The sequence below is a fragment of the Falco naumanni genome, chromosome 3 (genome assembly GCF_017639655.2).
Source record: "Falco naumanni isolate bFalNau1 chromosome 3, bFalNau1.pat, whole genome shotgun sequence".
In the NCBI taxonomy this organism is placed as follows: domain Eukaryota; kingdom Metazoa; phylum Chordata; class Aves; order Falconiformes; family Falconidae; genus Falco; species Falco naumanni.
In genome coordinates, this window is record NC_054056.1 from 44,186,785 (window position 1) to 44,202,064 (window position 15,280).

Below are 15,280 nucleotides of genomic sequence, written 5' to 3' on the forward strand. Positions count from 1 at the left end.
CCTATTTTACAAAGTAACTTTACAAAACAGGTGGAGACTTGTTGGAAATTCTTTCAATATGTCTATTAAACAATTGAACTTGATTGCTAAGGGAAATGCCATCACAGAGCAGAAGCAGCAAGGTATTGGCCTGACAGGCAAATACACAGATGTCCAGTGCAATCATGGGAAAGTGCTTTGTTGGTGTGTCATCAGATTTCAGTTTCCTTTAATTTGACTACCCCATGTATCTATGAAGTATCATTGCAGCAGTACATCTGCAAACTGGGCTAGCCAGGCATCTTAAGGCACCTTTTCAGGTTTGTCACCGGGGTTTCATGGCTGTCAGCCCTGAAAGTAACTGATTCAGTGACACATCAAGTATGAAAGTGTCTAGATTCAACAACAGAAAAGTTGGCGTTGCTAGTAGTATCATTGCAGCGCATTAAGCTCAGTTCAGCACAAGTGGCTAAAACCAGAGAAGCTAGGGAAATACCCAAGGTCACTGTTCACACTAAACTCTGTGTTTATAGCAGCAAGCTGCATTTTAGCTCATGACCTTGAAGTGAGCTCTGGTATGCCACTCTGTGAGTGGCAATGCAAATGCAGTAGCTTGAGTCTATGCCTGTTGCACTTCTGTCTTTTTTCGACACAGTCACTGTCTCTGCATGAAATCCATGAAATGATTAATAGTGATGCTTTGCCTTTTGGGTGAGTTGTGTTGGGAGGATGTGAAATAATGAGGGAATGGAAATGAGCTAATAATGAGGGGAAAAAAATAATATATATATCTCCCTGAAACAGTTTAGTAATACAGTATAAGGGTGTTTTTTCCTTTCCCCCAGGGTGAGGCATTTTAGTGTACAGGCAGTTATGTTTCTGAGTGCCTACCAACTTAATGTAGTGAGACAAAGACAAGGATTTTCTAGAGCATGGCTTATCTCAGGCTATGAATACATAGCCTGTATTCATCCTAAAGTAGATTTAAAAATCTGGCAAAGGAGAGAGTAATGACCATGTAACTGTAGCTGTCTTGTTAAAAATCTTATACATTGTCGGACAGATTTTTTGAACAACGAGGTAGTAGAAAAATAGAGTAAACTTACAAATACCTCTTTTTCTGGAGCTTGATTCAATCACAGTAGGTTGGAAATCGTGTTTCTGGGACCAACAGTGTATCACCTTTTATTTAGCTTTAAATCCATAATTTAGATTGAGGCTGTAGCAGGTTTTGTCTAGAATAAGTTCTCCTAGCAAAAGCCCTCTCAGCCAGGCATGTAGAACCCTGTCTATTAAAAAATCCCTCTCTTTTACATCTCCTTTTATTAAAAACACCAAATGTTCCCTTAAGTAAAGGTTTTTTACATGCATGATCATGCCAAGCACGTCCCTAAAAATTTTTACTCAGTGCTGTGAAAATTATCTAATAGTCAAATGATCCTCTCTGGAAATGGGAGATCTGTGATGAAACTGATAGACTTAGGTTATTGATTTCCAGTAGGTCTGTATTACCCATGTTGAGTCTTTGCTGAACAAACACTCCTGGAGATGTGCAAAAAACTGAGTTTGAAAATGTGCAGGCAGAATACTCAGTTCCCGTAAATCACACATTTCCTGACAGGGTGGGGCAGATGGCAATTAAACACACTTTCTCCCAAGTTGTGTTAAATAGTGAAGATTGATCTATTTAATAATTTAAGAATTAAATAGTAACATTATAAAAAAAAGAAAGCATAAGGAGAAAGTCATTCCATCATACGGCAATTTGACAGCATTAGAAGCTCATAGTGAAAGGGGGAAATAAATGTGTTGAGAAGTAGAGGAATATATGCATTCCTAGCTCAGTAGGTTCTGTGTACATCAGGCTTTGTACAGCAATGTTGGGGATATTTATAGGTGCATGCATAGGTGGCATGTTCAACCTTTTATTACATGTGGCAGCACTAAGCTTTCAGTTGGATTAATTGACTATTGAGACTTCCCTAGGAGAGCACTGTCTGGTGAACAGAATTTTCAACCAGCTGACTACCTTTCATTTTTTTGGTCCTGGCACAGCTTAAGCTCTTCCATTCATGTATTATTACCAGATCTGGATCGCTATGCGTGCATCTTGCCCAGTGTCATTTAGCACATCTGTAAATGCTGTGGTTTGCTGAATGACAAGTCGCACTGTTTTCTTTCAGTTCCGCCTGGTGGTAAAGACAGCACTGAAGCTGCTGCTGGTGTTTGTGGAGTACACAGAAACCAACGCACCACTTTTGATCCAGGCAGTATCTACCGTTGATGAAAAGAGAGGTGAGTAGCCTTATCTGAGGGGTGCAAAATCCCAGCACCACTGAGATCAGGGTGGCATTTCCATCACTGATTTTCAGTGGTTCTAGATTTGCTGTCATGATGCCTGCTTTGTGTGCCATACCCTTCATTTCCTGAGCAAAAGCATATTTTATGTATTCATGCAATTTAAGATTGTTTTGAGGAAAGCATTTTAGTGGGAATGTGATGAGTGAAAAGCTGAGGAACTTCAACTGTCTTCCTGGGCAACACAGTCATTTTTCCTTCCCTGAACCCATGCACAAAGTAAGCCTCTTCGCGTCTTCCAACTTTGGAGGCTCCTTTGGACCAGGCTGTCTTTCCACTTCCTTCTGAGAAGCAGCACTCTGATTTAGAAGAGAAAATGATATCTAATCAGTGTAATCCCTTTGAAGAAAAAGACGAGGTCAGGAATAGTACAGGCTTTATAGTAAAAGCAAAACCATCTGTTGTTACGTTAAAATAAAGCCCTTGAGCAGATATTATGCTAAAAAATCTGTTGCCCTTCAGGCTCATGAAAAATACTTGAATATGTATACTGTATTTTTTACAAATAAATAGAACAAAAATGGTTATTTCTTGTTCTTCCCACAAAGCCATTGCTAAGCTCCCAGGGCATTGTCTTTTGATGCAAAACATTCCTTTGCCTCAAGGAGACTTTTTGAGGTTGGGAGGGCCATTGTTGTGGTCTCAAACACATGGAGGTTGAAAGCAAGATCCCCTCTGTGGAGTAACTGCCTCCATGCTGAACTTGTCTGAGTGACTTGATATACTTAAAGTGAAACAAAAATCATTGGGAGATGGGGAGAAAGGTGGTGCCAGAAATAGGAGAAAGTAGCCAGATTTTGCTTTGAGCTAGCAGAATGAGTGTGTGGAAAAGACAAAAAAACCCCAAATTTTCTCTTATGACAGGGGAGCAGGCAGGGGCAACTCAGACGCAGTATAACACTTCAAATGCTGGACTCTTCGGGTTGGCTGTCTGTTTTGAATTAGAACCAATAAACCTTACAATACCATAAGCAGAAGTGTAATTACAATATTACTGTAATTCTGAGCACTATGAATTATTTTTACAGCCATTCTTAGCCTTTCCTCAGCTCTCTGAACTCACTGGTATTCTCAACATGTTCAAATTGTCATCTGTTCACATGCTAGTAAACCTCATTAAAGAAAAAAGAGGAAGAAAGGAGGACCCTAAACACAATACCATGTGCTCTATATTCCTGTCTCTATCTGTAGAACAGCCTTAAGCAAACGTTTACATGCCTCAAAGAAATAAGAAAACTTAAGTAACAATGTGAAAAATGTGATGTATTTACTTAGATGGATATGTGTTAGGAGCATGAGGAGAGGGTTTATGGGAATTCTAATACCTGTGGGTTGGTGGATTGTCTCATAAACTCTTTGCAAATAACTTAGCCCCAAATATCCAGTTTTCCTTTCTTTCTTTCTTGTTTTAATATTAATGAGTTGCACTTAGGTACAAAAGAGATTTTTCCCCCTTGTTTTATATTTAGGTCCTTTTTTAGGTCATCAAAGTCATACAATCATAGAATTGTTTAGATTGGAAAAGACCTTTGAGATCATCAGGTCCAACCATTAACCCAGGACTACCAAGTCCACCACTAAACCATGTCCCTAAGCACCACATCGTTTTTCAAACACCTCCAGGGATGGTGATTCCACTACCTCCCTGGGCAGCCTGTTCCCATGCTTCACCACCCTTTCAGTGAAGAATTATTTCCTAATAATCAGTCTAAACTTCCCCTGGAGTAACCTAAGGCTGTTTCCTCTTCTCCTGTCACTTGTTATCTGGGAGAAGAGTCTGACGCCCACCTTACCTCCTTTCAGGTACTTGTAGAGAGCAATAAGATCCCCCCGCTGCCTCTCTTTTTGCAGACTAAACCACCCCAGTTCCCTCAGCTGCTCCTCATAAGACTTGTGCTCCAAACTCTTCACCAGCCTTGTTGCCTTTCTCTAGACACAATCCAGCACCTCTACATCCCTCTTGAAGTTGTCCTGCTGGCCACACTGTTTCTGAATCAAGCCAGGGTGCTGTTGGCCTTCTTGGCCCCCTGGGCACACTGCTGGCCCATGCTCAGCCAGCCATCAGCCAGCACCCCCAGGTCCTTTCCCACCAGGCAGCTTTGCAGCCGCTCTTCCCCAGGCCTGTAGCGCTGCGTGGGGTGGTTGTGCCCCAAGTGCAGGACCCAGCACTGAGCCTTGTTGAACCTAATGGGTTCAACCTGTCCAGATCCCTCTGCAGAGCCTTCCTGCCCTCCAGCAGATCAACTCTCCCCCTGAACTTAGTGTCATCTGCGAACTTACAGAGGATGTACTCAATCCCCTTTTCCAGATTGTTGATAAAGATATTGAACAGGACTGGCCCCAACAATGAGCCCTGGGGAACACCACTTCTAACTGGCTGCAAACTGGACGTTGCTCCATTTACTACCTACCATTCCTTGGGCCCAGCCATGCAGCCGTTTTTTTACCCAGTGTAGAGTACCCCCATTCAAGCCACAAGCAGCCAGTTTCTCCAGGAGAATGGTATGGACGACAGTGTCAAAAGCTTTATTAAAGCCCTTTGCTTTTAGCTGTGGATGTGCTATGTTTTAATTTATCTACTGAAATTAGTGGGTTATAACTGAGGGGTACCTGCCTTTAATGACTGAATTAACAGTACAGAAATAATACAGAGGGAGAAAAATCAATGTGCCTTTTCTTGAAATGTTGTCATTAATCTTGCAGTATATAATTAAGTTTAGCACTGCTTTGAAAAATATTCAAATGTTTCATGTACATACAAGGTGATGAGACATGACAGACTTTCTCAATATGCATACCACACATGGTTAACATATAGAACCCCATATTAACTCAGCCTGGATTCAAAGCAATCCAATCTGTGGTTCCTATGTGAAAATGCATGCATATGCAAACTGAAGCGCAGAAATCCACAAAATGCTGGCTTTACTCTCAGATATAAGCAGACTATAGATGAATAACTGCATGACCCTCATCATATAGGAAGTTGCTCCTACTTATACTTCCACGTAGCTCCCCCTTCCCCCTGCCTTTTCTTGTTTCAGAGCCCCAGAAAATTTGATCTCTTTTTGTTTAAGCATACCAGGACTGTGCAGGCTCTGGAAAGGGATGCTGGCATTGCACTCTGCTGGCTGGGGCTGCTTTATCATGAGCAAGCATTTTTTAGGACAGAGATTAAAGCCCTGTGACTGACTGGACGTTGTCACATACTATTAGTGAATTGTTTCTACTATCTGACTTGTTATGTTGTTTGTAAATGGCCCCGCATTATGATTTCTCTGCTTTCTGTGCCATTTTACACATAGCTAGATATCCACTAAGTCAGTGGTCATACTGTAGCTATAATGGAAGGCTGTATGTTCACTGACATTTAAATAGTCAGGAGTACAAGCTGTTGAGACCTTTCCAAAAGTATTACTGTCTTTCCGTCCGATGGCTACTATAGACATGCACTCTGCCACAGGATGGAAAGGCAGTAATACTTTTGGAAAGGCCTCAACAGCTTGTGCTCCTAACTATTTAAATTGGTGGCGGTCCTCATGTATGGTTCTGGCCTGAAGCAAAGGTTTTCATGCTTCATATATACTGTGCATGTCCTGCGTAGTTGTGACATCAAGATTTCGTGTAAGACATTAATGACAGCATTAAATTAAATATGTAAAAATATTTTAAGGGGGAACTGAGAAAAGGCTGAGACTTATAACATTGGGCAACGTTATTGAATAAATAGATGGCCCTGATTTAATATAGGCTCGATTGTTGCAACCCCACAGTTCTCCACCTCTTTATGCACTATGTGTGACTACTTGGAGTGTTGTAAGTAGCATCACGGTTGAGGCTCCAGCCTTCCTGTCAGAGTAGCCATGATAATGAGCTGTGACGAGTGAGAAGCTTGTGAAAGGCAGCTGAGCAGTTCTTATTTTACCCATTAGAAGGCAGGAGAACACACACAAAACTCAGCCTCTGCTCTTTTACTTCAGTGAACATGTTTCATCACTCCCATCAATTTTGCCACAAGTCCTGCATGGAAGTCACAGCCTTATGGGAACATCCTAGTCTGCTCCCAGACGAATCACTGGGATACTACATCATCATTCCTTTACATCATCGTTCTTCTGCATTGCAATCAGGTGGAGGAGACAAAGAATTCTCACAAAGTAAACCTTTTTGAGAATTGGCAAGTGTAAATGATTACACTTACTCTTTCTAAAAATAGACTAGGTAATATACAAATATTAAATGGATTTATTTTATTTTTACTAGAAATACATATGCATTGCCAAACCTAGATTTGAGTTTAAGTTTTTCAGGATTTGTTATATTCTGACCATTACACAGAAAATGAAAGCTGTAGATTTTACTTCTGCATAATAGTCTCCTCAAAGATTCCTCTCCATCTTTAAATGGAGAGCTTTTAATATTCTCCACAATACAAATAGTCTTTTAAAGGAAAAGGGAAAATACACATTATCTTTTTCATAGCTTTTGTATGAGTGTCATTGTTTTACTACAGCAGCCGATGAGTTTAGAAAAGTCAACATTTTTTTAGTATATGATTTTACCAGGTATCTTTCACAAATTTTTTTCTATGCAGCTTGAAAGGAGAAGTTGAATTGGTTTCTATCACGTTATCATTACAAAGATATTGCCTTGAAAATTATTTTTTTATGTAGACTCCAGCCTGTGGTCTCATCCTTAAGCGGTGACAATCCAGGAACAATATATTTGGAAATCCAAGCTCGGGGCATGAGAGTGGATGAGAGCACACACCTGCTATAGATCTGCCTATATCCCATGCTGTTCGGATCATAGGTTGGACACTGTAGGCTCTCATTATATATTAGCAAGGAATATAGTAATGCACTAAGTCAACGGTGCAACTTCCACACCAGAATTGCCTTGTCCCCAGGTGGGAAGGTGCCCTTATGGCTATTTCCACATTTAACCCTTGGCTGTTCATCTTGAGATCATGAGGAAAATAGCATTTGAAAAGAAAGGTTTCATCTGGTACAAATTGGAGTAGCTCTATCAGTCATTGACAGTAGTGCCTCCTCCTGATATTAGTCAGGGAATAGATGGAGAATCTCAAATTTAAGGCTAGATTTTGGAAATTGCTTATGTTTAGTAGCAGCACCTTATTTAAAGCTTTTGAAAGATGGATGAGCTATTACAGGGCTGCCTTACTAGTAAGGGTGTCTGGTTAACAATTTTAAAAAATTATATTCTGAAATAAAGAAGCAGCAGGGGTAGAAGAAAATCATATATCATCCTTTCAAGAAAACAGAATAGTGATCATGAAATATTCTTTTATGATAATGTTGAAGTAATTGAGACATTCAGGAAAAAAATTAAACACCAGGATGCTGTCTTTAAAAAAACAGAACAGGATTCTTCCAATAAGAATAAAACCTGCCTGCAAAATAATGAATGACTCTCACTGAATAATGAAATGGATTAAATAATTAATTTTCTGTGTTGTTGTTAACTCACTTTTTTCCAAATGCCATTGTTATAAGTCAGACTTGCATAGTTTCCCCATTTTCTTTCTCTTTCTTATTTTCTTCCATTTGTATTTTTCACTGGAAACCACAGCAAGACATTTTTGTAGTAAGGATATCATTCCTGCTGATCATATATCATTTGTGAGCCGAGCGAATTTGTTCCACATGTCTTTTGAACATGTACTGCACAAAATGTCTGGTGATGCAGAGAATCTAGTAAGGAGGGTCTAATGCTTTTTCATTACAGCCATGTATTTGAATTAGTATTTAATTAGTAATGCACATAAATACACCTGGAGAGCTAAGACTGAACACCTACCCACCTTACCCCACCCCTTTGATTTTGCTTCGTATAAGGAGGCTGTGATTTATTATTCAGTAGTAAAGATTGTCTCAAAAAGTAGACTGTCTCAAAAAGAGGGGGAGAGAAACCAGGAGAAACACTGCTGTCTGTGCATTCATTAATACACAGGCTTTTCCGCACCGTGGACTGCCATTGCCTTGAAAATGGACATCCTTGCTTAGCAGAGATTTTAATTCGGTGTAGCAGGATATATATATAATATCAGCAGGCATAAACAAGGGCTGTTATCACTGTGACAGAAATGCAGAGTCTCTGATCAGTCAGCAACAGGTGGCTATGATGAAATATTTGCATTTTACTGCCTAATTATACTCAAACTATCATCATCCCTACAGTGTCTAGGGGATGTGGGCTGGTGGAATACTCTGCATGTTTTCCTTCATGAAATTCAACGGCTCTTGGAGTAATACTTGTGTAGTTGAATTGAGTATCTCTAAGTTAGGGCTAGCTTTTTGCTTTGTCCTTCTCACCTTTAACTTTACTCCAAACAAAACACTGAATTATAGCCTTTCACTATTGAGTTTGGTTTCCTAGATAAAATAGTTACATGGGGGTTTTCTTTAGTAAATGCAACTATCTGCCTTTTAGTCAAATTAAGTAAGATGGTTTTACAAGGTACCTTCCACACAGGAGCTTATCTTGAGTCTGACTGACATTGCCTGTCTGACATTTTTGGCATGGTAACTCACTAAGCCACTTGGTTTTGGGCATTGAAGAACAATGCAACTGCAAATCAATATGCAAATCAAGCAAATACATCATAACTAGAAGCACAAATTTTGACCTTACTTAGTGGACAAACGAGAGAAACATATCTATAGTTCTGTAGAGGGGATTCTTATTAAAATAATTTTAATAGGAATCACAGCACAAATCTTTTCCCCTCATTGGTCATTTCTTTTATCCAAGACACACAGCCTGTAATTTTAGAAAACAGTGTTCCTCTGCCACACTGTTTTGTTAGCAGGACTTATCTTAATGCAGCATAACTCAGTAATAGCACTAGGAACGTGAACAACAGGTGCACTGAAAGTGTAGCGTATAGGATTTTATTGAAGATTTATCTAGGCCTGTATGAATCTGTGATAGGTGGGCTAAAATTCCTCCCACCTGATTTTTAGATGTTGGTGTCAATCACACTGGGCTAACAGAGCTACCTTCATCACCAAGGGAGAGAAATTGGTACCTTTGGGGAAAGTCCATCTGGCATATTTTAGACCCCTGCATTAAGATGTACTGTAGCTTTCACTGTCTGCATTGACTTTACTTTCTGTGAAGCAGGAAAGACTGTAGAGGAAGCTGCATTTTTCCAGCTTGATCTTCCACCTGGCCATATATCCCAACTTGTGCTGCATTTTGGATAAATGTTGATGCTATAGCTTTTGGGTTTGATCACTGTCACCAATGATTTCTGCTTTTCCTCTAGGAGCCAAGCCGTGGTCCAACATCATGGAGATCCTAGAAGAGAAGGACGGCGTTGATACTGAACTACTGGTTTATGCAATGACCTTGGTTAACAAGGTTTGTTTACTTTGCTAGCATAACTGATGGAGATAATGTTAGTATTTTCAATTGCATAATGATCTTCCCTGTTGGGAATATATGACAAAGGAGATGTGTCCCAGAGAAGTTGCAGGAAAAGCTGCACAAGTTGCAGGATCAAACAGCACACTTGTTACTTGTGCTGCCGTCACTCAGAGGCAGCAGCTGGGAGTGGAATTACTGTTTTTCTAGTTGCTGTATGGATGTGTTATGACATGGCTCTTCTCCCGACATGGACAATGCAGTGCAAAACAAAATTCAAAAAACTAACTCAGTATATTATCGAAGGGGAGAAAGAAAGCAAGTGCTGGCAAAAAGATCACATGCTCACAAAGGCTTGCATTGTGCACAATTTTCTAGTTTAGATAATTTAATGAGGTTTTTTACTGCAAACCAAATATGATGAATTTAACAGGTCTGGGTGCTCATAAAAGTGTTTCTGCTTTTAAAAAAAAAAAAAGAGGTTACATTTTTTCTTCTTTCTTTACATTTTCTGGTGTCATGTATTATAAGTATAGTTTTGCAGTAAAATCAAATGTTTTCCCAAGTACTTGTGCTATGAGGAGGTAGAAAGTGAAAGGCCCATAGAAGTTAGAAATTCTTAAGTGTAAGTTCTTCAAAAATTAACATCTGGTCCTAAACAAGTCCTAGGGTGACTAAAATTAAAAATGGATATTTTTTAAGAGCACAGAAGCTCAACCCTACTACTAGCAAATCAAAATAGCTGTGTGTTTTATGCTTAAACTGCATAGGCAAGAGTATTACAGACTACTATTATTGTTCATTATATTCGTTTAAAGATCCTGAGTTTATTAGTAGAGATCATAAATCAAGCTGCCAGCTTATTGTGCTCATGGCTACATGGCTGGGGCTGTGGTTTGCATTGGTAGTTTTTTCAATAAAATGATTTCTTAATAGCAGATATTGTCCAGCAAAGATGCCCGAGAGGGAAAAACTCCTCCTGGCAATGTCACTGACATTACTGTACTTAGTCACCCTTTCTACTGCTTACATGGTAGTAAGGACCCTCTTGAATTCAAAAGACCACCTTATCTCACTGATGTACTCTTTCTGAAAGGCATCACCAGCTTTATATGCTTCTGTCTGTAGGTGCTGTTAAATCCCAGGTGACTAGTTTTTAACATTTTGTTTTACACCTTGTTGTTTTGCATACCGGTTCCTCTTTCTGAGATAATGCTCTTCATTATCCGCACAGTTGTAAGCTACTTGGTGTTTGACTTCTTCCAAAATTTTGTTCTCTGTTGACTTTTATTATCCTATAGTTGATTCCTTTCATCTGAGCTTTTCACTACATTTAAAGCTATTTTGGGGAGGAGGCAGTTTTTTAAAAGCACACAAAAAGAAAAAGCATCTCGCAGTCAAAGGAGCAAGGCAGTTATGAAGATCAAGGAAGACAGGAATCCCACAATGCCACACTTATAATTATGATCTGGCTTATGGACAGCCTTATGATGTTTTTAATGGGATTTTTTTCATGATTATAGAGAAAACAGCAAGCAGCATGTCACAGTTGTAATTTTTCCCCCCCGGCAGAGAATACAAAGAAGGCTTAGATGGTTTCAGCTTCTCCAAGCAAGGAAATGTCAGTGTTCAGTGTAGTCAGAGTCCTTATGAGGGATTTGCCTTGAGGAAGCATACTTCTACTCCTTTTCCTTTCTCCATGTACATGTTTATGGACTGTTTTCTTTCCTGCTCAAGAGCAGAAAACACCTGGCCAGACATAAGTATTGCTCTAATCTTTTTATCCTCTTCCTATCTTTTGTTGATGCTTAACCAATTTACTTATGCTAAAATTTAACCCTCTTAATTTGGGGAGATTTAGACATTAATGAATCTCTTACATGAGACTGATCCCAGTGCAGATACTCTTCTGGTTATGTGTAGTTCCAGTATAACCTTTGTTTATCATCCTTTTGTTAGCTCCTGTGATCTGTTAGATCTTATTGTAATCTCTGCTTCCTTCATTTTTATTACTAAAGTCTGGATAGATTAAAGCCCTTGTGTCTATTTTCTATTAAAAAAAAACCACAACAAACTGCTTAACAAATGCAGAAAGAAAAGTTGGTGTTGCGTTCAATTAACTTTCTGCTATAAAATCTCTTCATTATTAAGATTATGCTAGAAGCTTTGTAGTTGTAAGATTACTGTTGATTTTCTTTTTACCTGTATTTAATAGTTTTTTTCTCTTATATCATACAATACGTTTTAAAGAAGTATAGATAAAATAATTGCAAGGTACCTAAAGATTAATATGTTTAAGTGTAGTTGGATTAATCACTGAATGTTGGCAGGTCCAGTATAAGACCAGAATTTAAGCACCAACTTCCAGGCCAGTGGTCACTAGTGGGATTTTAAGAGTACCACCCACCAACAGTCCATCAGCTGTAGTTGAAAAAATGCTGTTTCAGGCCAGTGTGGTGTTACTACAGCAGCTGCCACATCAATTTTCAGTGACCTGCTTTAAGAACATCACAACTGCCACACTGGAGCAATCATCATCTCTTGTCCCATGTCTGATGTTGGTGGCACCAGATGATTTAGAAGTTATGTTTCCTGAGAAAACAAGTGCACAAGAGAGGCTTCTTCCTGTCCCAAAGCAACAGAAAATTTGGTTAATGCCCTTAGGCATATTTATTTACCATATAGCTCTTTTTACCAAAGCATGTAAGATTTAGCTAATGCCTATCGATCTAGTGCATGAGCACTCTAGTAAAGCCCAGTCTGCTGGATGTTTAGTAACGCCGAGCTGTACTCTTGTATTATGCACACCAAATGGGCTTTCTGTTGTCTCTATCCTCTCTGCACCACTGCTTTATCTTGTGATCACTTTGTAAATGACAAAAGGCACTATACTTATTAATTATTTTTACTAGCTAGTATCATCCAGGGCTATGCATTTCTAGTACTGCAAATAAAGAGCCGTTCAGTCGGAAGCCAGGCATACCCTAGCCCTAATTTATGTCAGCTTTTGTTCAGAAACATAACTGAGGATATGTAGTGATAAGAATATTGTACTATTACCAGTTGAGTATGTTGTCTGATAAGTTTTATCATCTAGGAAAACATTTGGCTGTTACATTCCCCTAAACACCACCACCACCCCTTTTTATTTTTCTTTTTTTTTTTTTTTTCCTTTCCCCCCCCTTTTTTTTTTCTGTACCCCTGATACAGCTTCATTAGTTTTCTCGCCTTTCTTTCTGTTGGGACTGTTACACCACTGTTAGTGGTAGGTGAAATGTATTATTTAGGCTTTGGTAAAAATGTAAGGAGATATAACATGGGCAAAACTCTTAGCTGGGGTTTTGGTTTTAATTTAGTTCACGATCCCAAAAACAGCCACTTGACAAGGAAGAACTCAAAGCTACGCAGGCTTTCCTGCAAGGGCTTGGAAAAGCAACTTGGACAAATCACACAATAAACAGATAAAAATCTGAATTCAGGGATGTTTCCTCAACGCAAAACTGCATAGAGGCATAGGAATGAGTCTTGGTATTCATAGTCATGCTTCCTTTGTACACCTCAGTTTGGAACAGTCTCAGGTTTGAAATCCCAGTTTTGGTCTAAGCTAGCAAGACCGTAACAAAATTCATCAAGCAAACAAGAGTATGGTTTAAACATGCTTCTTCAAGTGGCTAAATTTTAATTATTTAGAGACATTTTCATTTTGTAAGGTTCATTCCGTCTTCAAAGCAGGAGGAACTATTTGGAATTTGTATGTATATTTTGATATTGGAGTATCTTTTTGACCTTAACCAGGTACTCAGGAAGAAGCAAGGAACTTGGAAGGACCTGCCCAATTTACGGCCTGTACTCTGTTGTTTGCAGCTTTTGTTTCCTTGATAAAGTCACCAGGAAAATGGGGGCCCACCCCTGCATTGTAATATCACAAGCCAGAATTAATCAGCCATGCAAGCACTTCATGTCCCTTGTGTTTAGTTACTGCAGAAATCTTTCTCCTGTGCTAGACTGAACTGACCTTGTTGTGACACCAGTGGTGCCCTTTTACATCCCATTTTATAATGTTAGAAATTGAATTTGATATGCATTAGGCTCTGAAAATGGATCTGTGGGCTTAATGACAAACTGTGCAAGGGGAAAATATTGATTTCCATATTTGGGAGTTGAATTGCTCAATTCTGGCCAGAAGCATGCAGTGAAAATTGGATTTCCACTGCTGCATGATTTAAAATTATATTAACCAACTAAATCCTGGTGAGAAAAGCAGGGTTGCCAATAAATGCTACCTTATGATACTGTTTTGCCTGCCTACAGTCTGCCTTACCTCCAATTTTCAAAAGGCTATACTTGAAGGTCAGTGATCTACATACCAACATAAAGACCATTTCCTGATATTTGAAGAAGTGATCAGAAAATCTGTGCAGAAGATCTGACTTTTTGTCCACCCCTTTGCACAGAAGACATCACATCTTACTATCCATGAATATGCTCAGTTAGTGTAGTTACTGTCTACTTCTCTTATAAGCAAGAGGAAAACTGATAGGTCAAACTTTTTCTGTTAGAGTATTTCCATGTCCATGTTAAAGCTCCATTGAATTTACAGTGTGATAGCTTCAGTTGCTGAATACTCAGATTTTTACTCAATGCTAAGTGGCAAGTTTAGGAAGGAAGAAAATGTACTATTTTCAGCGCTGTTTAGGAAAATTAGTTTCATGGTCAAGAAGGCCAACAGCACCCTGGCTTGATTCAGAAACAATGTGGCCAGCCGGACCAGGGCAGTGATCGCCCCCCATACTCAGCACTGGTGAGGCCCCACCTCGAATACTGTGTTCAGCTTTGGGCCCCTCACTGCAGGAGGGACGCAGAGGTGCTGGAGCGTGTCCAGAGATGGGCAACAGAGCTGGTGAAGGGTCTGGAGCACGAGTCTGATGAGGAGCAGCTGAGGGAACTGGGGTGGTTTAGTCTGCAGAAAGAGGCACCTCAGGAGGCACCTTGTCACCCTCTACAAGTACCTGAAAGGAGGTTGTAGTAAGGTGGGTGTCAGTCTCTTCTCCCAGATAGCAAGTGACAGAAGAGGAAACAGCCTTAGGTTACTCCAGGGGAAATTTAGACTGATTATTAGGAAATAATTCTTCCCTGAAAGGGTGGTGAAGCATGGGAACAGGCTGCCCAGGGAGGCAGTGGGATCACCATCCCTGGAGGCGTTTAAAGAAAGGATAGGTGTGGTGCTTTGGGACATGATTTAGTGATGGAATTGGCAGTCCTGCGTTAATGGTTGGACTTGATGACCTCAAAGGTCTTTTCCAATTGAAATGATTCTGTGGTTCTGTGCTTTCTATGGTCTTCAGTGGATTTTACACAGAGGCTTAAGTATGCTCCTGGACAGAGACAAATGCTTAATTAGAACCTGAAAGTATAGACTTGAAAGTATAATCCTAACACTTCATTAGTGTTTGTCCTAAGCATTCCTGTTGCGGTGGACCTCAGCAAACATAAGTTAATAGTTCTGTAATGTAAAAGAAAATGTTGTTGTGTTGTGTTTAGTTAAAAAAATCAA

General features: G+C 39.6%; 1 protein-coding gene across 3 annotated transcripts in view; it reads left to right on the plus strand.

The window, feature by feature from the left end:
* The window catches only part of FHOD3 (formin homology 2 domain containing 3), a 415,861-nt gene that overhangs the window by 276,240 nt on the left and 124,341 nt on the right, over window positions 1-15,280 (plus strand). For all 3 annotated transcript variants that reach the window (XM_040587702.1, XM_040587700.1, XM_040587701.1), the window contains exons 7-8: window positions 2,163-2,274; window positions 9,629-9,723. In XM_040587702.1, the coding sequence (XP_040443636.1) occupies window positions 2,163-2,274; window positions 9,629-9,723 (207 nt within the window). The remainder of the gene's footprint in view (window positions 1-2,162; window positions 2,275-9,628; window positions 9,724-15,280) is intronic.